We start from the raw sequence: 22,445 nt of genomic DNA, 5'->3' as shown, positions 1-22,445 counted from the left end.
TAATGTGGGCGTGCTCTGTGTGTCGCGAAATTAAAGCACATTAAAACTTCCCTTAAAGGCGTCTGAAACATACAGCGGAGCAGCGCAGAGTAAACAACAGAGCCAAAATATGATGCAAACATTTAACAATAAAATGGAAAGCTTTGGAAATCTGCTCAGTGAAAAAATAGCTGTGACGAATCTGTCACCGTTTAACATCTGCTGGAAATCCAGGTAAAACTGTCTGCGTGCACGCGCGCGTCCCCAGTTAACATGATCCCCAGTTGATCCGTAACACCGGCCTTAAATTAAAATGTAAAACTTAATACTTACATAGGCCTACAGTATAACAAATCCATGTATTCCCCCTAATAATTAAAATCGAGAAAGTATCAAAACTTACTTGCATTCTTGTCCACTAAAAAGGGAATTTATGCGTATATTAAAAAAAAATGCTGTCCTCTTACGCCTGTGGCCTGTCAGCGCCCGTCACCAAAACTTTCTCAAAATCTCTCGCTCGAATTGTGGATGGAATATAAATAAATGACCGAAAGTATTACTGTTAATTTAGCACCTACCTTTGGTTGGTGATAAATTAAAATTCTGGGACAGACATTAATCAAATCCAACGAGCAACGCGTTCTCTTGTTATCTCCGTTTGTTTGTGTGTTTTTCCATTCCTCGTAACTTTCGTTTTTGTCTTCTTCTTGGGTTTTACTGACGCGGTTTGAAGCGGCTGAACATGTGCTTACCGCCACCTGCTGGAGCAAGACTATTCTACAACATATCGTAATAAATCCCGCAAGACGAACAAATACTTACACTAATAATAAAATATACTACTATTTAGTAAACAAATTATAATATAATCTAAAGCTTTCCGTCCAACTGATTTTTGGTTTCATCATCAGCCTACTTTGATGGCATAAACACACTTCACATGTGATGAATTCAAACTGCAGATCAATTTTACATTGTATTACAAGGCTGATAGCATTACATCCTAAAACAAAGCTGTCCTGAATGAAATCCCAGTACCATCACTGTCATTTTCCTATATATAAAAATTAGGATAAAAATAAAAAGCACAAAAATAAAATTATATATAAAAGTGCAGTAATATTTGTATTCAATTTGGTTGAACATTTTAAACAAATATGCTTTTCTATAATGAGGAAAAAAGATTTTACTAACCATGATAGTGAGGTCATTCCCATTTCTTATTTTTTTCTCTCCATTAGACAGGAGGCTAGCTTTGTGCATGTTAATGATAATGCACTGACTTTGATTTGACAATAAATAAATACAGTGATATGAGAATGTGTTGTCTGTATTGGCCAGAATAACATGTTTATTCTTAAACAGTTCGTCTCAAAAACGCTTGTGTGCCTTTTTAAACTTCAAGTCTACATATGGATTGTGAACTAATGAATCTTTCAAACAAATAAAAAATCTTGTTTTTTAAGCTGTTCTGTATATAATGAATAGAAATTCTGATATTAAAATATATGTTAAAAGAAACAATGATTTAACTTACAATTAAGACAAAGTAGACAGTATACAGTTTGTATAATTTGTAATATTTGTGTGGTAAATTTGGATTAGCTAAATCAGATTTGAGATAAGCAACATATACTTCATTATGTTTGTTTAACCTCAATATCACCAGTATCGTTTGCAAAATTTTTATTAAAGAGCCAGATTTCTGCTAACTGACTAGCCTCTTCCTTTATACCACCTGTAAAAAAAAATAATAATAATAAAATAATATATAAAAACATAATTTGCCTGTTTCTGTTAATGCTGAATGGTCACTGAACAAAATAAACCTTTAAAAAAACTATTTTTGCCCTGTCATGTATACCGTGTTACCGGTTGTTCTCAGTTACTGTTTATCATGATTATATTAATGCTTTTGATTTTCCCTTGGTTATTGAAAAAGTATGTGAACCACTTTAACATTTGTGAATGTTATTTTACTTAGTTTAAAATTCAAGTATTTAGATAGGCTAAGATTTACATATTGAAATGTAGTAAGTTTTGACTGTGAGAAGGTTATGTTAAGACTTACGTTCACTCATCCCTGCTTTAAACAATGAGATGTGTGGTTTAGGAAGTAGCTGATGACCATTTTATTAGAACAAATAAATAAAATGAAATGGGGTCCACGATCCCCCTCCTCAGGGAATAGCATGGCATATCAGCAGTAACAAGGGAAAAATAGATGTTTTCATGTTTAGTCACTAGGGGGCGCGCCAGGAGCCTTATCTGTTTGTGAGCCTTATCTTCATTGTGTTTGAATGCAATGTAGTTAATATGATAACCTAATATATAATAATAAGGCACATCATTAATATAATAAGAGTGCAGAATATCATGCCAAATTGATGAATTAAATACTAGCAGGGAGTGAATTCACACTCTGAACTTTAGATTCTGTCTAAATACATTTACGTTAAATTGTGCACAGAACATGAAGGGTCAGTTTGTGTCTGCTGAGATACTGTCAAACATCTACAGGATGTGGTCTACTGGAACTCAGAGACACAAAATAAACTTCAGTCGGAATAAAATGAGAAATTAAAAGAACAACACAAAGCTCTTTTTGTGAGATCTGATATATCCACATACTAATTTACCACTGATAAAGTGATTCGGTTGCATAGGTTTGGAAATAAGGGAAAGGTTTTGTTAACGCTGTTGTTCTCGAGACATGGTCTGTAACCGCAGAGAAGAGAAGATGCTGAAAATAAACCACAAGAACTCAGACCATCTGCAAACATTAGCTTCAGATCATCAGAGAACAGATATCAGTTTAAGACTTATTGAGTACAGAATATTTATCATAAAACATGAACTCTAAATATGACTGCTGGACAGTTTTGTAAGAACTATTGGAATCAAAAATGAAAAAAAAGGAAATGAGAAGCGAAACAAAGAACCAGTAACCAATCACAAACAAAGTGAACTGTTTTCTGGTGTCTGAGCTTGTGTGTTTAGCACAAAAAAGCTTTACTGTGGAATAAAAAAAGAGTTAAATGAAGTTTGCAAGATACCATATGTTTCCACTGAATGCTTTACACACTCTCAGCTCAGTTTCAGAGTTAAAGTGAAACCTGTTGCGGTCGAGTGTGTTTCAGGTTAGTTTAGAGGAAGACTGACCCAGATGAATGTGGTTTCTGTTGAGTGGACAAACGTCTCGCTCCTGTTTACTATTGCATGTGTGCGGTTGACTGATGGGTAAACAAGCGAAGACATTATTTTCCTTCAAGTCAGATTCACAAAAGATTCACTGTAAAATAAAGTATAATGAATTCCTCAACAGTGGTATTTGTCAAACCCATCATGCATTATTCACTCTCTATTTTCTCTAAAACAGACTGACAGAAGATCATCTCTCAGCACTAAATAAGAGCACAATATTCAACCAAACGTCGACTGCAAGTTTTTGAGACTGACTTGGTCAAGACTGACTTATTCTAATAATATGACCCATTTACAAACAAACCTTTTATTTCAAATGACCAACTTTAATTATTTTACAGCTGTTTGATTGATTGTGTTTCCATACAAACAGTGTGGATAAATATAATATAATATTATAAATCTAAACTGAATAATGCACATTAAGAAAAATACAGGCCAATAAATAGGCTCAGCACACTAAAAAGACAACTTTAGAGTGTTTTGAACATTACAGAATCTGTATACACAGGGTTCTCAAGTTTGAGCAAAAGCTTGGAGTGAGATCACACGCGGTTAGGGGAGGAGCCATAATGAAGCCCCGCCCCACCCATCCCCGCCCCCAATGTTACCCACTGTTAATAATTAACCAGAACAAATTAAAATTATAACAATTAGTAAATCTGATAAATGACAGAGCAATTCATCACATCAAATACTCTTTAATGCAGTATTACAAATATAGCTAACCAAAAATATAACAAATTGCTCCAAACAGTTTCAAACAAATCTTTAAAAATTGCATTTTGATTTTTGAATGCGTCTTCTATCTAGACGAATGATTTATTGTGTGGTGGGACATTGAGAACAAATGGACAGATTAGAGTGCACCACCTCTTCCACTGTCTCCTCCTCTAATCTGGCAACCTTTTTAGGGGGCTTACCCTTTGGTGCCCAAAATGACAAAATATCTTTCTGCTTTTTTCCTGACATCTTTGAAAAATACAAATGCAACATTATGACAATGATTAAATATTACCCAAAGCAATCTGCTGTAATACATCCTTAATGTAACTAGAAAGACTATTAATATTACAGTATAATATAATTTAAAATAAAATCAGTAAATCTTCATTCCTTTCCATACCCACTAACATGTCTCTTCGTTTCAGATAACGTAAGATAGCCAAACTGAGCCTGGTTGCAAAGTAGTTGTAGAGTTTTTGACTGCATCAATAATAATGTACGATGGGCTACATATTAATGTTCTAGCCCAAAAATGTTAGACGAGCTTCTTCCAACTTACCTTCTTCTCCATCACGACACATGTGTTCGCGCGATGTTGTTGGTTACCTAGGATACCGAGGATGTTCCGTCCATTTCCGTGTGTTCGCGCTACTGAATGACATGTCATGTATAGATCAGTGGTGCACGCAGCGCGCATATATGTTGCCTAGTAACGAACGCAATCTGGCGGAGATACGCGCTGGCGGCAGGAAACTTCACTTTGTTTGCCTGCGCCTCGTATACAGCGTTAGAAAGCTTTCAGCCAGGACAACTTGGTTGGCATTGCCTTTTCAGCGTGAGAAATACACAGTGTGGCGTGTGAGCGTGTGAAGCGGTCGAAATGAGTGTGTCTCACGGCCAATGCGTGAGACTTGAGAACCCTGGTATACACGTGATTGAGTTCATTCTTAAAACGGCTTTTGGTTAATTTGATTGATTTATTTAGAAAATGTCACCTCGAATGCAAACTTGATTTATCATATTAATTCTATTATTCGACTTGTTAACTATGAGATTGTCCAGGTCTGTGCAAAACCAGCCCAAACATCAATCAATAATAGCCAAAAAGTCAATAAAATAAAACTGGCCCTATCAATCCAAAACATATGCCACTCCCATAACTAAAATACATATTTTAGAGTCACTGTTAAGCTTTATACACATTTTCAACTTAAATCAATCATAAACGTTCAGTTTTGTTAATTTTTTTTATAAATAAGCTTATTAATATTAACTTACTTCCCAATTGACTGGATTTCCGCAAGCACAACCGGACTAAACTCTCACTGGTTGAACAGATGGATACGTCACCACGTGTTGCAGCGATGACTCGACCTCAGGCGCGTGCACGATAATGTGGGTTTCCAGACTGGCGGAGTTCTGAGGCTCTAAACTTTAGCGTATTAATTACCTTTTAGTGTCACATTAGTTTCAGTTCCCAGAGGCTTTTTGAAAATGATTCGCACATTTGTTTTGTTGTTTTTGTTGTGTCTGGTTGGTAAGTTATGAATCTATATGGAAATAGTTTTATCATAAAGTAAGAAAATAAACTTTGTTTAAATATTTACGTCACTTTTGTTCTGCAGGTGTGTTTGATGTTGAGTCACGTGAAGTTTCAGTGATGGTGGGAGATTCTGTCACTCTGGACTCTAATGTTTCTGAAATGCAACTAAAGAATGAGATCGAGTGGAGATTTGACGGCATTCGCATAGCTAAAGTAATGAAGGGAAATCCTACATATTATGATAATGCGAGATTCACAGACAGACTGAAGCTGGAGAGAACCGGATCTCTCACCATCACAGACACCAGAATCACAGACACTGGAGTCTATGAATTAAGTATTATTATTATTAATAATGAGATAACCAAGACGTTCAGAGTTACAGTTTATGGTGAGTATACTGTATTTCATTTACATTGTAAATAGTATATCATCCCAGTAATGATATCTATATTTCACGATGGTTTTCATATTTTAATAGATACATTCTAGAGACTGTGGTCCCACTTTTGTTTTAAAACAGCATTTTGACTTTTTCAAAGAGGCATCACCTGTTGCACATGTGCATTAGCATGATTTTACAGTTTTGTTTTTTTAGATACGTTTCAGACACTTTGTGATATACTTGTCAGATTCCTGAAATGAAATATTATTTAATTGTGAACCAACATAACTCATTCCATTAGATCAGGGGTTTTCAAACCATTGGAGCCTTTCCACATTGTGGATCCCTCACACCCAGTTCAGGTCGCACAGAACTAACACTGCTTCTTCCCTTAAGGCTGCCTACACTTGACGTGAAAAAGCGACCATTGCAAATCTCTTTGTTATAGCATTGCCCCGCTCTGCATCCAGTGTAGACAGCATCAATTATTATAATGGGTTATATTTGCTTTTCTCGCATCGCATCCCAAGTAGCCACGGTGTGAGGGAGACTTTAAGATAGGTCACAGTAAACACTCAACACTTAAACACTAATAAATAAAACATTCCTCTTGTTATTCTTAATGTGCAGGTTTCATCTTATTTCATGTATTGCAGCTCCACTATCCATTCCTGTCATTACCAGTGACATTTCAAAATGTTCATCAAGATGTTCACTGGTGTGTTCAGTGATGAATGTGAGTCATGTGACTCTCTCCTGGTATAAAGGAATGAGTGTATTGTCCAGCATCAGTGTGTCTGATCTCAGCATCAGTCTCTCTCTACCTTTGGAGGTGGAATATCAGGATAACAACACTTACGAATGTGTGGTGAACAATCCCATCAGCAAACAGACCAAACACGTCTGCATTACCGATCTCTGTCGTTTGTGTTCAGGTGCGTTAGCTGTCAAGTTATAATTCTTTTATGAATCAGTCTCTGTTGTGTGATATTATTGTATTTACTGTGTCGTAATATTTTGTTTCTGTGCTTAAGTTCTCTCTTCAGATGAAGCTCATAATTGTGAAAGCACTGAAGCTGTGATCCGATTGGTCGTCACTGCTCTGGTGGGCGTGTCCGCTGTGGCTGCGTTTATTGTGCTGGTTTATGACATCAGATTAAGAAGAGTTGAATTGGAGAGACATCAGACCTTCAATGATGGATCTGATGCTCTAAAATAAGAATAAACAGTTTTGTAGCTTTTAAATCGTTCTCTTCTTTTTTTGTTATGAAAATGTAATATATAAAATATACCCCCCCCCTCCCCATCGTATATATGCATATCTGCTCATAGAATCATTCACATGATGATCAGCACAATTTATTTATTTAAATGTAAACAAAAGTAGAGCATATGTACAGTATGTGTTTCAGTTCAAAATATTTACTTGACCAAATTTTACACTAAATCACACAGGTCAGAACAACACGATGTAAGATATACTGTATATTTGGCACATATACAGCAAAAAGTATGTGGACACCAACTTCTATTAAACAGGTTTGGTTTTCCAGTAATTCCAGTGAAGTCGGACCTTAAATCTACAGCATACATTTACATTCCAGAGAACTATTAAACCGAGATAAAAATTAAACCGGGTCACAAATTAGTTCAGATCATTTTGAAAACCCAATTAAACCAATTAAACTGTGAATGATTAAAGGGATACTCCATCCAAAAATGAAAAGTCTGTCATCATTTACTCACCCTCAAATTGTTGCAAACCTGTATGAGTTTCTTTCTTCTGTTGAACTCAAAGGAAGATATTTTGAAGAACGATTGAAAGCAAACAGTTGTTTGGCACCATTGACTTCCATAGTAGGAAAAAAAAATACTATGGAGGTCAATGGGGCCCAAGTTCCAATCGTTCTGCAAAATATCTTGCTTTGTGTTCAGCAGAAGAAAGAAACTCATACAGGTTTGCAACAAATTGAGGGTGAGTGGAGTATCCCTTTAAATATCATCACTAAGGTTCATCACTAACTAAAAACAACAACAAAAAAAACCTTTTTCGGGGTGTTTTTTTTTTTTACGATAACAGTGTTTTAGGGGTCTGAAAACAGAAAACATGTTTCAAAGTGCAAGTTTTTGAAAACCTTATCGTCTGCATGTAAACTACAAAAAATGTGAATTTGTGTAAACTGACATCATGCGCATGCCTATTATTGCTTTCAGTCTATAGACGTAGGGTTTCTTTACAAAGTGACATCGCCAGCTACTGGCCTGGTAGTATAATAAAGCATTTTTATTTTTATATTCTAATAATCTGTGTGAACAGGGATTATTTTGACAATGTTGTTGTCCGTTTGCAAACAACCCGGTCTCACCCCAAGACGTCATATAACTGACGTTTTGGGACGTCTTTTGACCATACGTCAATATTCGCCTTTTTAGGGCCCCCTTAAACGTCGGTAGATGAGGTTATGGGATCCTAACCCTACCCCAGACCTAAACCTACCCCTAAACCTAACCCGTCACCTAACTGACGTTAAAGGTAAAGCGTCAGTTGTATGACGGCCCGGGATCGCCATCTACCGACGTTTAAGGGGGCCCAAAAAAGGCGGATATTGACGTATGGTCAAAAGACGTCCCAAAACGTCAGTTATATGACTTTTTGGGATGAGACTGTGTTGTTGCGAAAAGCGCAAATAAAAAAACAACAACCCGTATTTAGTACATCATTGTGTAAACGTACCCTCCTGAACAGCTGACATAAATATGGACACACATCATATTTGCTGAAATATTCTCAGGTAAAATGTCACTTAGGTCGGGAGTGTTCATGGTACGACCAGCCATAGTCGCAGGCACCACTGTATTACAATGTCGATATGCTAGATTATGCATTTATTTATTTATTTATTTTTTTTTTTAAGAGACAAATATGAAGGCATCAAGGCACATCCGAATGAAATGTTAGTTTCACTTCCCGTCTCCTGAGAAACCTTCATCTGATCATTTCTTATGCCTTTGATATCCCACAATCCTGTGCTTTCCATTCTAGTTGAACTACAAAAATAAAGATGGCGTCTGATAATTGCGGTTGGTCATCAGTTTGTGGGTAAATGTACATTTTTGATCAACATTTTCCACTTATGTTGTCATTTCTAGCAAGTAATTACTATTGTAGTCATTAATATACACTTAGTAATGGGAGAAAAAAAAAAAATCAATGCTCTGTGTTCTCTCGCTAAAGTTTTTGTGTTGCCCAAAACCTTTCTGTCCCCACAAGAAACTTTGCATTCCCCCGTCTGTTCTTTGTAAAGTTTCTCGGGGCAATGCAACATGCTTGTCAGAGAACACAAATGTATTGATGTAAATGTTCTTTTTTTTTTCCCCTTCACCATGTCTCTTTAGGGGCTCCTTATACTTTTGGGCCCCAATGTACACAAAAAAAAATTCTATACAAAAGAATTAAAATTCTATCCAAAGATTAGTCAAAACTACAGAAAAAACAACAAACAGAGATTATAGCCCTCCACATTACGGCCATTTGAAGATATTTTTGAGTAAGAATACACTGATCATGATAAACTATCACATCAACTGAATAATAAATGAAAGCATGTTTCTCTATTTATGCTAAACCAAATGGAAGTCTTTCATTTTACAGTGCAAAATGTTTGATTTTCAAACACAGTTAACCTGTTCTGATTATGATTTACTAGTGCTGGGCATCATTTCAGCATTGCATCATTCTCTTTATCTGTACCACCATCTATAATAAAACACAAAACAATCACAGACGTTAAGAGAGAGAGAGAGAGAGCAATAGTGTTCTTCAGGTAATGCTAACCCTACAAATTTTGATGTTTTTATGTATGCAAGATTATTAGTTATTTTTTACATTCTCTAATGGGTAAAAATAGTAATGTTTTTGATGCTAAAATACTTTCTTTTCCCAGTTTAATATGCAGTAACATGTTAGAGAAGATAAACACACAATGATATGTGAAAATCTAGGGCTTCTCTTTTTAATAAATAATACAATTACAAATAAAATGTTGAAATATATATATACCATATACTTGACACAGTAGCTCAGTGGGTAGCACTGTCACCTGCTTTGGGTCCCTGAGTCAGGGGGTCTTACCGTCTTTCTGTTTGCCGTCTTCTCTCACTTTTGATGCATTTTCTCTGGTTCTCCCCTCTATCCAAAGACAAACAGGACAGGTCAATTGGAGACAGTAAATTGCCCTGAGGTGTGAGTGTGAATGTGTGTGTGAGCGCTGTGATGGACTGGCCATCCATCCAGGGTGATTCTACGGCCCAGGACACTGGGATAGGCTAAAGCATCCAGTATAACATACAGTACGACAAGTGGTTTGGAAAATGGATGGATGGATACCCTGTACTCAAATTCACGTCAAAACTGAGAAAAACTGGGTTCATAAAGTAAATTCACTGGGACTTTAATATTGTAATGGTGTTTCTATGGAATGGTTTTTGAGGTCTCAATGAAGTCATCACACAAACAAACTATTCAGAGTGCATTTACTACACAATTATTCAGAAACCAAACATGGATTATTCTGTCCTATCTGTTCTTAGAGTTCGGATATCAGATTCAGATGTGATCAAGTAAAATAGCAGGATCTTCCTCAGCCAAAGTTATTTCAGTTTTCCATCAGTATGGAGTTTTGTTTTACACTGAGAAGAATCATTTATTATTAAGCAGGCTAGTTTTACAAGAAACGTTCATGCCTGAATTGCACTTTTAAATTCATGTTTCTTACCCTTCGCGCTGCAGGATACATTAATACGACCCTTCCAGATCCAGATCCCGATCCCGATCCCGATTACGCTTACAATCACGACCCCGATCACGACTGCAAACGCTGTTTTCCAATGTGAACTCTGGGGGAGCTCTGTAATAGTACAGCAGAGACATGAATGATACACTCCTGGTATTCTGACCTTATATGTTGACAGACAGGCTGATTAACATTGCATATCATCCCAATGCCTAATACAGATGTGCATGAACATTTACATGAGGCTTTTAATAAGACTGCAGTACTCTGTCTCACATCTGCCGGTGATCAACACCAGCAAACAGGTCTTCTCAAAACGTGTTCATTTTAAAGGACACTAATGTCACCATTGTCAAACTCAAAAGTTTTCCATCCTCCCGAGGGTGGGACTTAATCCTTGTGTCGCATTGGAATATCATGCCATTTTTTTTGTAATGCTTAAAAAAGGAATAGTTGACCAAAAATACAAGCTTATGCAATACATTTCTTAACCTTATAGAGCTGGTAAGTCCCGCCCACCTGTAAAACTCCAAGTGGACCTCTAGATTAAAAAAGCGTCAATGCAAGTGAATGAGAGAAAATAATTATTTTCTGATCCCGTTTGAATTGTGCCATGAATGTGACATATGTTGTCTGTGAATTTTTTATGTAATTTCTCATGTAACGAGTTGACAGTATATTGTATGATTCTTTGGCTAGCAGTTGTGGAATAGACATAACGAGAAAGACTACACGTCGCATATGTGACGTCGCCGCATAACACATTTTCCCTCCACAAATCACGGTTTTCACCACCTCAACTAGTTTGTCCTCGCCTTGAAAGAAGACGGTGAAGTGCACCAAAGACACAGGCATGTTTAGCGGGATCCGTGTGCTAGTGGGGGTGATGTATATCAAACACGTCGAAAGAGTTGTAGTCCACAAAGTGCTCTCACACAAAGTCTAACTGTATGAAAATTCTACCCGCTAAATCGTAGCATTCTTTACATGAAACATTATATAAAAAAATTCACAGACAACATATGTTACATTCATTGCAAAATTCAAACGGGATTAGAAAATAATTATTTTCTCTCATTCACTTTTGACGATTGACGATTTTTCAACCTAGAGGTCCAGCGGGGTTAGCTGAAGGGGCGGGACTTACCAGCTCTATGCATAAAACATGATGATTTGATAATTAGGCCTATAGAAACCAACAAAATCATTTAAAAAAAAACCCCGATATATTATAGAAAAGTTTGAGCCACTCACCACTAACCGCAATATGGAATTTCCTGTGTAAGATCGTGCTGCTGTTGTTGATCTCCAGTTCATAGTCTCCAGAATGTTCAATTTGGATGTTTCTGATGATGAGGTCTCGGGTATGATCACTCAGTTTCACCACGTTTCTCCATCTTGCATCAATAATGCCATTTAATCCATTAACTTTCTCGAGACCATCGACGGTTCCAAAGTTTGTATGTTTACATTTACTTAATAATATTACTATCAAAGCATTAATTCATATAGACTCACAATATGTCATTTGAAAGCTCAAAGGCTCAAGATTAGAAATCTACAGTCGTGATATTATACCGATATATCATAACCACGATAACCTTCTTTTTTGATAAGCATCAACAGTTGGCATAAATACACACAACACCGAAACAGGAGTTCTGAACTGTTTTTGTCCAGTGACGATGACAGATATAATCAGTCACGCAAAATCGGTGTAGTGTTCATTATATTTATCCGGAAAACAAAATCGGTTAGACTTTGTTTAAAAATTGGAAATTTCAGACGAATTCTGAAGCATTAGCTTTGTTTACGTAACATTCTCCTGAGATGATCATGTTTTTTCATTGTCCAGGAAATTATGCACTCCAAGGCTATTTTGGTGGTAAAACGCTGTAACCATGTTTGTTAGAGTCTTATGAACACAATAACCCCGCCCCTGAGTTGTTTTTGCAGCGCTGATTGGTCAGTGACTCAAAACATTCTAACAACGTGACCTAAAAAAACAACAGCTTATTCACTTAGTGTAACGCTAGTAGTGCAAAGTTTTTACGTAAAATCCATTTTAAAAGTAATTACAGAGAATAAGAGAATATATTGTTCGGATTCGTCATTCAGCCAAATGTAAATGTTCAAGCACAGAATTTTGTACTAAGGAAGCTTAATTTTGTATTTTTACTGAAGTCTCCTTGAGTAATTTATGGGCCGCTGGGATCATTGCAAAAACAGGCTAACAGTATTGGACAGGTGTTTTTTAAACACTCCCCTTATCTTCTATTGGTTGCTCAAACAGGTAGTCCTGACCCATATGTTGAGTTAATGTTGCTTTGTCAAGCTGGTTGAAACAGATCAAAGTTTGGAAAACAGCACAGAGTCACAGTTTTCCCTTTTCATGGAAATCTATGAATGGCTCACATAGTTGATGCTGCAGAATAAATTGGGAGAGGAAAATATATTTTAACATTGAAAACACATCACTTTTAGATCTTAAAATCAACATGAAACAAATTTAGCAACCCATGTTTAATGTAATTTGACGCGTTACTAAGTGAAATGGTATATTCAATGAGAAAATAAATAAATAAATAGGGCAGGACTTTATTATTTTACACATCACAATTGATTCGACGGTAAAAGTGTTCCACATTAGAATGGAGCCAGACCTGAATGTGACTCCCACAACATCCTATAAATAATTGCTCTTTAAAAAGAATCTGATAAATCAACAGACGGAAATATTAAGTGCCAAACAGTGAATGTATGTAGAGTGGATGGCAAAAGAACAGTTCGGAATCTCAGACTTGAACATATGAATCAAACTTCAGAATGAACTGACATGAGAAGAGTCATGTTTCTAACTTGATGTGCCACTGTGCTTTCAGACCAAACATGAATGTTTTGTTTCAGACCAAACATGAATTTTTCAAACCAAAAATGAATGTTTCAGACCAAACATGAATGTTTTAGACAAAATAAAACTGTTTTATTGTTCATACAGAGTTGGTGTCAATCATGTTCTGTGTTTCACCTCATAATAATTACTGCTAATTTAAAATTACTATTTTTATTAAGTTATATTCTTCAAGAGGAAAACCTTAGGAAGCTCATTTCTTAGTGGCTGAATCTTCAATTTGAATTATAACTTGGTCAGAAGAATTGTGGCTTGGACTTCATTGCTTATTAAGTTGTTCTGGGACATTTTCATTTATTTACTCCTAAATATATTTTATGTAAATACACTTACTATTACTTTTCAAAATATTTAAGCCTCAAAGCAGTCTTTGTGTACACTGAAATAATTCATTCGGATCCTTGTGAAATAAACTCTCAACTCTCATCTTTCTAAAGAGCTGTCAGTTATGTGTGTAGTCCAAAGGGTTCATGAACTGTGACTGGTTTGGTGTGTATATGTCAGGTTTGGGTTTGAGCTCAACTAGCAGGGGCGACTGTTAACAGGTTAAGTCAGCAATGAGGACGCCTCGATCTCTAAACTTCCACAGTATCTGATCATCTTTCTCTATTTTAGTCACACCAGTCTGTAGAGTGACGGTATCTCCCTCCATCAATGACACTGACACCACATCATCTGTACAACAAACACAATTGAATTTAGACCATTAACTCTGTCAGTCTACCCATTCATCTTTTGCAGTTGCTTTGCAAATATGTATTGTGAAAATCTACACAATTACCTGAATTGAAAATGGTCATAAAATAAACTTTATTTTGAATGTACTTCTGGTGTAATAGTACATTTTATACAGTTCCATTATGTCAGATATATAGAATAAGCACACTGTACTCTGAATATCTTTGCTAGTTGCTGATTTTATTTTAACTATTTATTTTACAGAAAAAAAACTCAAAATCCATCTATACAGGTGAAAAATGATCATTTAGCAGCATAATCTCTTTTTTTAAATAGTTCTCAGACAATTAAAGTGCCAACAAAGGTTATGTTACAAAGTATTGAGTTGAACTTTTGTTATTGACCAAATACTTATTTTCCACCATAATTTACAAATAAATTCTTTAAAAATCCTACAATGTGATTTCCTGGATTTTTTTCTTCTCATTTTGTCTCTCATAGTTGAAGTGTACCTATGATGAAAATTACAGATCTCTCTCATTATTCTAAGTAGGAGAACTTGCACAATCAGTGGCTGACTAATTACTTTTTGGTCCCACTGTATACAGTGGTATGAATAAGTTTTGGCACCCATGCTAAAGTTGCCTAAAAAGAGGAATAAAAAAAATCATCTTTTGGATATTGATCTTAATGCCTTAATTAGAAAAATGAGGAAAAGTCCAATCTTTAAGGACACCAATTTTCTTTGTGAATGAATAATGTATCATATAAATAAATGTTTTTCCTTAAAATACAGGGTGCATAAGTCTGGGCACCCCTATGTTAAATTCCCATTGAGTCAGGCAGATTTTTATTTTTAAAAGCCAGTTATTTCATGGATCCAGGATAATATGCATCCTGATAAAGTTCCCTTGGCCTTTGGAATTAAAATATCCCCACATCATCACACACCTTCCACCACACCTAGAGATTGGCATGGTTTTACTTCAGTTAGCCTAATAGCTGGTTTGATTTGCATTGAAAGATAAAAATTTAAGGAAAGTACCCCATGCCAATCTCTAGGTGTGGTGGAAGGTGTGTGATGATGTGGGGATATTTTAATTCCAAAGGCCAAGGGAACTTTATCAGGATGCATATTATCCTGGATCCATGAAATAACTGGCTTTTAAAAATAAAAATCTGCCTGACTCTATGGGAATTTAACATAGGGGTGCCCAGACTTATGCACCCTGTTTTTTAAGGAAAAACATTTATTTATTTATGATACATTATTCATTCACAAAGAAAATTGGTGTCCTTAAAGGTTGGACTTTTCCTCATTTTTCTAATTAAGGCATTAAGATCAATTTCCAAAAGATGATTTTTTATTCCTCTTTTTAGGCAACTTTAGCATGGGTGCCAAAACTTATTCATACCACTGTATGTATATAGTCAACAGCAGCACACCTGCTCCAAACACAGTGACACTCAAAAATGTCCTGTTACTAGCTAAAATTACAACAACATCACATCTGTGTGAAACACAGCAAATCCAGTGTTACTCCCATATATAGCAGAAACAACACAACCATGGCGTTTGTTTTTAAGCCTTTCCACTTAGGTCTCTACAGCACTGGAAAGCTTTTCCAATATTAACGCAGGTCCTAAAGCTCCCGCCTGATCATAACCCATCTTCTTTCCAGTGATATTCCTCTGAGCATTTCTTTAAATCTCTAGGGCTGCCCTCGGCTAAAGATTTTCCTAGCCAACTCTTATGTGTGCCATTAGTCGATTAGTCAGGAGAGAAATGCTAAACCAAAATAATGAGCATTTAAAATATAAATTAAGTTTGTCACAGCGACAATGACATCCATCGCATTAACTTTTCTGAGACCAGGACGCAAACAAAATAAGTAACCTAGATTATAAATAACAGACTTAGAAAGAAACACTATTGTCAGTGTAGGAGCATTCATTATTTGAATGTATTATTGGTTATTAAATATTCACTGTCACTAGGGTACAAGTGATCACTTCCGTTTTATTTACTATTTTCTTTGGCGGATTGTTTAATTCTGTGTTTGGAAGTTGGTCAACTTTCTGTTGACCGTATTGCGTTCGTTGAATCATGTCTGCATAAGTCAAGCTGAAATAAAGTTGAAATCAAGTAAGATTGTCAGTCTATTGTTTTGGTATTGGTAACGATATGCAGTGGTGGAATGTAACGAAGTACAAATACTTTGTTACTTTACTTAAGTACATTTTTCACGTATCTTTACTTTACTTAAGTAGAATGAATAGTGCATAATTTTTACTTTTACTTCGTTACATTTTACAGCAATTATTTTACTTCTTCCTACTCCTTTTTGCACATGTAAATAGAGGGTTGTTTTTTGTTTTGTTTTTTTGTTTTGTTTTTCTTCAAGTATTGGAAAGTTTGGATTTTTTTTGTTTTGTTTCTTTTAATTAATATTCCATGTTTCATTGATTTATAATTGTATTTTTACTTATTATTTACATGTTCAAAATAAAGATCTCAAATCAAATCATTCTACTTTCTACTCCACTACATTTCTACAACTTCTGTTACATTTTCATTACATTTTCTGATCAGTTTTTTCCCCTGCCAAATCGTAATCTGACCATCCGTTCGTTGCACGTTTGTCTCACCAGTGACGTTTGATTGCCATAGATATATCAACCCGGTCACACTAAATGTGCGTTTATCGTGCGATTTATACGCGAAAATTTGTTTTTATGTGCATAGGAAACGCACCGCGTGTAATATACGTTTGGTTAGGATTATGGCAAGCCAAGAGGTTCAGAATTACACCATAAATGAATCACGTCTACTGCCAAACATATAGTTATTAACATATAGTAAGGATAAGCATGATGTGTATATTGCCTAATTGCAAGCTTGTTTCAGAAATTATGACAACAATTTTTTTCCATCATTATTGAACATCATTATAGGAGTATTAGGTTGAATGAGTTAGAATTAAATGTTTTATTAATCATTAGAAAATAGACATTAAGAGAATAAATTATGCAAGTACTTTCACTTTTAAAACTTAAAGGATTATTTCACTTTTGAAAAAACTTTTGCTGATAATTTACTCACCCCCATGTCATCCAAGATGTCCATGTCTTTCTTTCCTCAGTCGAAAAGAAATTTAGGTTTTTGATGAAAACATTCCAGGATTTTTCTCCATATAATGGACTTCAATGTGAACCGGATGGTTCAAGGTCCAAAAGACAGTTAATAACAGTTACAGATGCAGCTTCAAATGTCTTTAAACGATATCAGACGATGAATAAGGGTCTTATCGTGCGAAACGATCGGTTATTTCAAAACTTATTCCAAAAATGTAACTTTTCTAAGGACAAATGCTAGCCTTGCTCTATTCTGTGAGGCGCGTTTGCAACGTCACGTATTACGTAATTACGTTCAAAAGGTCACGGGCGACGTAGCCGAAAGTACAGAGTCAGTGTTTACAAGTTGAACGCATAGGTTGAACGTGCAAACTAGCTCAAACACCGTTTACAAAAAAAGGAATTAAAAGGAAAAACAACGATGTCGGACGATTTTGATTCTGTACTTCTGGCTACGTCGCCCGTGACCTTTTGAACGTAATTACGTATTACGTGACGTTACAAACGCGCCTCAGAGAATATAGCAAGGCTAGCATTTGTCCTTAGAAAAGTTACATTTTTGGAATAAGTTTTGAAATAATATGGATAAGACCCTTATTCATCGTCTGGTGTCGTTTAAAGACATTTCAAGCTGCATCTGAAACTGTTATTAACACTATCTTTTGGACCTTGAACCATCCGGTTCCCATTGAAGTCCATTATATGAAGAAAAATCCTGGAATGTTTTCATCAAAAACCTAAATTTCTTTTCGACTGAGGAAAGAAAGACATGGACATCTTGGATGACATGGGGGTGAGTACATTATCAGCAAGTTTTTTCAAAAGTGCTTTAAAGTACGTTTAAAATCAGGTACTTTTTACTTTTTACTTAACTATGGTTGTCATTGTGTTAATTCTACTTTTACTAAAGTAAATATTTATCTGGTTATTTGTACTTTTACTTAAGTACTGAGATTCAGTACTTCTTCCACCACTGACGATATGATGACCGAGTCACGAGTAATCCCGCTAGCATCTATGTGGCTATTGGATGCCGCAAACAGTCGGGGAGAACTCTTGCTCACAACGAAGCCGGCCTTTGCACTCTGAAGACGTGGAAACGAAGTTAAACGTGCGGTCCTAATTTAGCGTCCAAACTCCACATGAACACTGGAATGTCCCCACACTTTGGATTTTCTGCCCAAAATATTACCGTGTGGACCAGCCGTGGTAATGACCTGTCACTACATGACACTGCCAATACCTGTGGAGATTTTTTTTGCGACTCATAATAAAAATTTAGATCACCAACCCTCTTCTTATCGCCTACTTTATTAGTAGGCGGCTAATCTCCCTCTCTCTCCTCCCCCATTATGATAGGACACATCCCCTATGGTCTGATCCACTTTTAACAGCGTTTCTCAGAAATCGCTTACAGCACCTTTAATCATCACATATTAAGACTCGAGTTACTCACCACGGACAGTAACACTGAATCTCTTTGTTGTCACAGTTGTGCTCTTGATCTTTAGTTGATAAAGTCCAGTGTGTTCAGTTCTGATGTTTCTGATGGTGAGAGATCCAGTTTGTTTGTCCAGCTCCAGTCTGTCTCCGAATCGCTCATCTTCCTTAGTAGAGAACATGCCAGTTGCTTCATTCATGTTAGCTATGATAGAGTTATCATCTCCAAACATCCACAGTATCGTATCTTCTCTCTTTATTTCAGTGACATTAGTGTTTAAAGTGACAGAATCTCCCTCCATCACTATCACCGTCTTCACTCCGTCTGCCACAGCAACAAACACATCTGAAGAGAGATTGCAAAGAGTTATTTATGTGCTGTTATTATTAATAATTCATTTATCTTTTTTATATAGCAAAAATTTCAACCGTAGTCCCTGGGCGGGGGTACAATACTGCTGAAAAGCAGTGTATACACAAAGAAAATAAAAATCCTTTATAATATGAACTCACAGTGTTGCAATACTTGGTGCAATCTATTATAAATAGTAAAAAAATAAAGGGAGGAGAACACATACTCATGCCAGAAAATTGCTCAATCCTCGCTGGGTTGGATTCGTCATTGGATTTGACATGACCAGATGGAGAAACTGAAACACAAGAGAATAAAAATAAACTACACACAAAATGATTTGTATAAAAAAGGTTATTTTCACAGCCTCAGATGTTAGATTTTGATCTTTTCTACATGTGTAGTAAATGTTAAATATGATTTATATTTAACAAATATGATATTGCATTATCATATATGCTTTTAGACACTGAGATTTATTTTTTATTTTTCTTTAGTATTTCTATCCAGCTAAAACAGTAAGAAATAAGTTTGTGTTGTATTCAGAACATTTTTACAGGCCGTTAGAGACACTTGGTGTGATACGTGCACAACCAACTTGCCCTGCAAATATTATTTTTCACTAAATTGAAGAAAAAATCTCCTGATGTTTTCTTTGGCTAATACAGTGAGCTGATCTATAAAATCTTATAGAAATTAGTTTGTCCCCAATTAGCAATTAGAAAAAATTCCTAATATTGCACCAGGCCAATCATTTAAGGAAATTTTGGATTTTGAATTGGATTTTACAGTGGTGACTCAACAGCATATAGTAGAAAGATGCAAAACATATCAGGCCAAAATCAGCATGACTCAGACCCTATACACACACACATCATGCTTATAGGCCTACATAAAAGCACATTATAAATATTATGCGTGTCTCAAAATTTAATATAGGCTAAAGTTGTCACATTTATGTCAAACAAATAAATATAGTAAATTGTGAACAAGTAGTGCAACTGTACTGAGTCTGACACAACCTACCCCACGAGGTCATTAAGCAGACGCTTAATTGTGTCCATTATTGATGCACAGAATGTTACAGGCCGTCAGCGCCCTCTAGCGTATATTTCACCAAACACACACGACCAACTTAACCCCTAATACACACTTTAACTGTGTGATTTATCACGTCTATTTGACTAAAATTATTACAAGTTTGTATTTTATAAAACACTTGAAATATTAAAAACAGGAGATAAAGCAAATGCTCATTTTCTGCTGCTTATATTGAAACCGAAAGTGTTGAATATTAACAAAAATAAATGTCTTACCATCCACGAGTAATAAAACCCCCAAAAGAAAGGGAAGGTTCCTCATAGTGATGGCGTTCCTGGCCGCATCTAAACTGAATGACAGCAGTGATTCAGTGTGGTCTACTGATGACGGACTCGTGTCAAACCAACCAAGTCACGAGGTTTCTGCGAAAGAGGATGTGTTACGTCATAATATTCGAAGTGAACCTGCATGGACTAGGTCAAAAGGTCAACACTTTTGTTCATGGTATAAAATAGACACAGACACACTTGATCTGGTATAAAAATAGTTTTTTTTATTCGTAGTTAGTTCAGATTATTTATTTATAGTGTGAGTTTTAAAAATTGTCCAGCGGCCAGTTAATAAAATGACCCAATAGGAATAAAAGTGTTTTTTTTTGTTTTGTTTTGTTTTTTTGTTTTTTTGCAATATTTAGTAAATAGCAACAGTCATCGTTAGCTTTCCTAGACCACCCACGTATCACGATGCCACGTGTTTATCAAAAGAGTAGCTAGCCTACTTCAGAACCATGCAAGAACGTAAACAATGATTTAATAATAATAATAATAATAATAAAACACATCTCATTAAAATAATAGCCTAATAAGTAGCCTATACTTACTTGATATTTGAAAACTTGATGACAAACGATGACGGCTAATGGGACACAAAATAGTCTCCCACAATCCACAGAATATGCTAGGCTACTTACCACCAGGAAAGCTCAGGTAAGCTATTCGCTTTCCGTAGACCGAGAGCATGAATGAACATGTTCCACACATGCGCACTAGGACTACCAAGTGAGGCCTATCTGAGAAGACTGCAAACATGTAATTTTCAGACGAGTACATGAATGTTTTTAATTTTCAAGTGGTTTCCTCATTGACTGATTAAAGATATCGGTCTCTGTCCGACTGTCTGTTCTGTGTCTCGGTAAAAAAACAAAAAGATAAACACATTGAATATCAATTGACATTTTTATATCTGTATTTTGAACGTAGGTGTGTGCTCATCCACTAACTGGGCTCCGTTAGAAGCGTTACAATAGACAGGGGAGTTGTTAATTTTTTATATTCTGAAATCTTGAATATTCACAGAAAATGGCAGAACAAAACATAGGATATAAACAGATATCCAGTTTGATTGGATATCGTAAAACCGTGATAGCATGTCAAAAAGTAACAAATATGACCACGAGGTATTAAATGTGTTGTTATTCAACCACGCACATTCATTCATAAAGAAAATGGCGAAGCAAGCGGCTGGTGACGACCATGGTGACGACAGTGGTGAGGTGAAAGTGAAAGTATAAAGTAGGTCAACGCACAATAAGACGTTTCATAATAAAAGTCTCACTAGTATACAAATACAGCACAAAGAAAATGTATAACTTCCAAGAAGTATTACCACCCCATGTTGATCTTTGCATGAATATATATATGCATATGGATAGGCTATATATAACCTACATGTAACACACAAAAAAGTAAGCCAATACAATACATTAAAACAAACTCACATCAAACACACATCTAAAAATACTTAATAATGCAATGTGATATGATATTTGTCAAAAAGAGAGATATTTATTATGTTATGTTATTTATTATATTATGATGCGTGAGCAAGACACCCCAGAAACAGATGGGCAAGGGTCTGAGGTCAGAGGGTCATCTAGTTAAGAGGGGCTTAAAGGGTTAGTTAGTGATAAATCAAAATGCAGAAAATGGCTCTTTGTCTGTGGAAAACTACTGGGAAGCTCTGGGAAAGAACTTTGAAGTAGCAGTATAAACATTTACCATTTCTGTGTCTCAGTGTCTCACTCACCTGGTGACTGGGCCTTCTTGCAAGAATAATTCTTTCTCTTTTTATTAATTTGACTCTTGAGTGTCTATTACGCAATGATGAGGTTTAACAGAATTTAACAGAAAGAGCCAAAAAAAAAAGTCTTTAAAATGCAAACAGTTAAAGAAAAGCTTAGCTAAAAGCGGTCGCTGGAG

At 35.8% G+C, this 22,445-nt stretch overlaps 3 protein-coding genes across 7 annotated transcripts in view; 1 reads left to right on the top strand and 2 right to left on the bottom strand.

The window, feature by feature from the left end:
* The window catches only part of LOC120475650 (uncharacterized), a 33,483-nt gene extending 32,817 nt beyond the window's left edge, over window positions 1-666 (bottom strand). For all 3 annotated transcript variants that reach the window (XM_089120482.1, XM_089120488.1, XM_089120484.1), the window contains exon 1: window positions 558-666. The gene's annotated coding sequence lies outside the window, so the exon portion shown is untranslated. The remainder of the gene's footprint in view (window positions 1-557) is intronic.
* A 4,672-nt stretch (window positions 667-5,338) lies between these two features.
* Window positions 5,339-7,129, top strand: LOC120475677 (uncharacterized). The gene is made up of 4 exons (XM_039666346.2): window positions 5,339-5,446; window positions 5,535-5,843; window positions 6,494-6,772; window positions 6,872-7,129. The coding sequence occupies exons 1-4, from the start codon at window positions 5,404-5,406 to the stop codon at window positions 7,054-7,056; spliced, it is 816 nt and encodes a 271-aa protein (XP_039522280.2). The 5' UTR covers window positions 5,339-5,403; the 3' UTR covers window positions 7,057-7,129.
* Window positions 7,130-9,058: 1,929 nt separating this feature from the next.
* On the bottom strand, window positions 9,059-21,364 carry LOC120475670 (uncharacterized). 3 transcript variants are annotated; one of them, XM_089121648.1, is made up of 9 exons: window positions 21,068-21,364; window positions 20,463-20,609; window positions 19,373-19,444; window positions 18,811-19,140; window positions 14,085-14,216; window positions 11,885-12,058; window positions 10,613-10,744; window positions 9,970-10,026; window positions 9,059-9,594 (listed from the first exon to the last, which is right to left on the bottom strand). In XM_089121648.1, the coding sequence occupies exons 2-9, from the start codon at window positions 20,506-20,508 to the stop codon at window positions 9,554-9,556; spliced, it is 984 nt and encodes a 327-aa protein (XP_088977774.1). In that variant the 5' UTR covers window positions 20,509-20,609; window positions 21,068-21,364; the 3' UTR covers window positions 9,059-9,553. The 3 variants fall into 3 exon arrangements, with proteins under 3 accessions (XP_088977774.1, XP_088977773.1, XP_088977772.1); XM_089121647.1 differs by lacking the exons at window positions 11,885-12,058; window positions 14,085-14,216 and having other exon boundaries at window positions 20,463-20,536; window positions 21,068-21,357; XM_089121646.1 differs by lacking the exons at window positions 11,885-12,058; window positions 14,085-14,216 and having other exon boundaries at window positions 21,068-21,356.
* Window positions 21,365-22,445: the final 1,081 nt, after the last annotated feature.

This window comes from Pimephales promelas, chromosome 2 (assembly GCF_988280905.1).
Source record: "Pimephales promelas chromosome 2, fPimPro1.hap1.1, whole genome shotgun sequence".
NCBI classification, from domain to species: domain Eukaryota; kingdom Metazoa; phylum Chordata; class Actinopteri; order Cypriniformes; family Leuciscidae; genus Pimephales; species Pimephales promelas.
The sequence above is the reverse complement of the archived record's forward strand: the minus strand, read 5'-3'. Positions and strand labels throughout refer to the sequence as shown.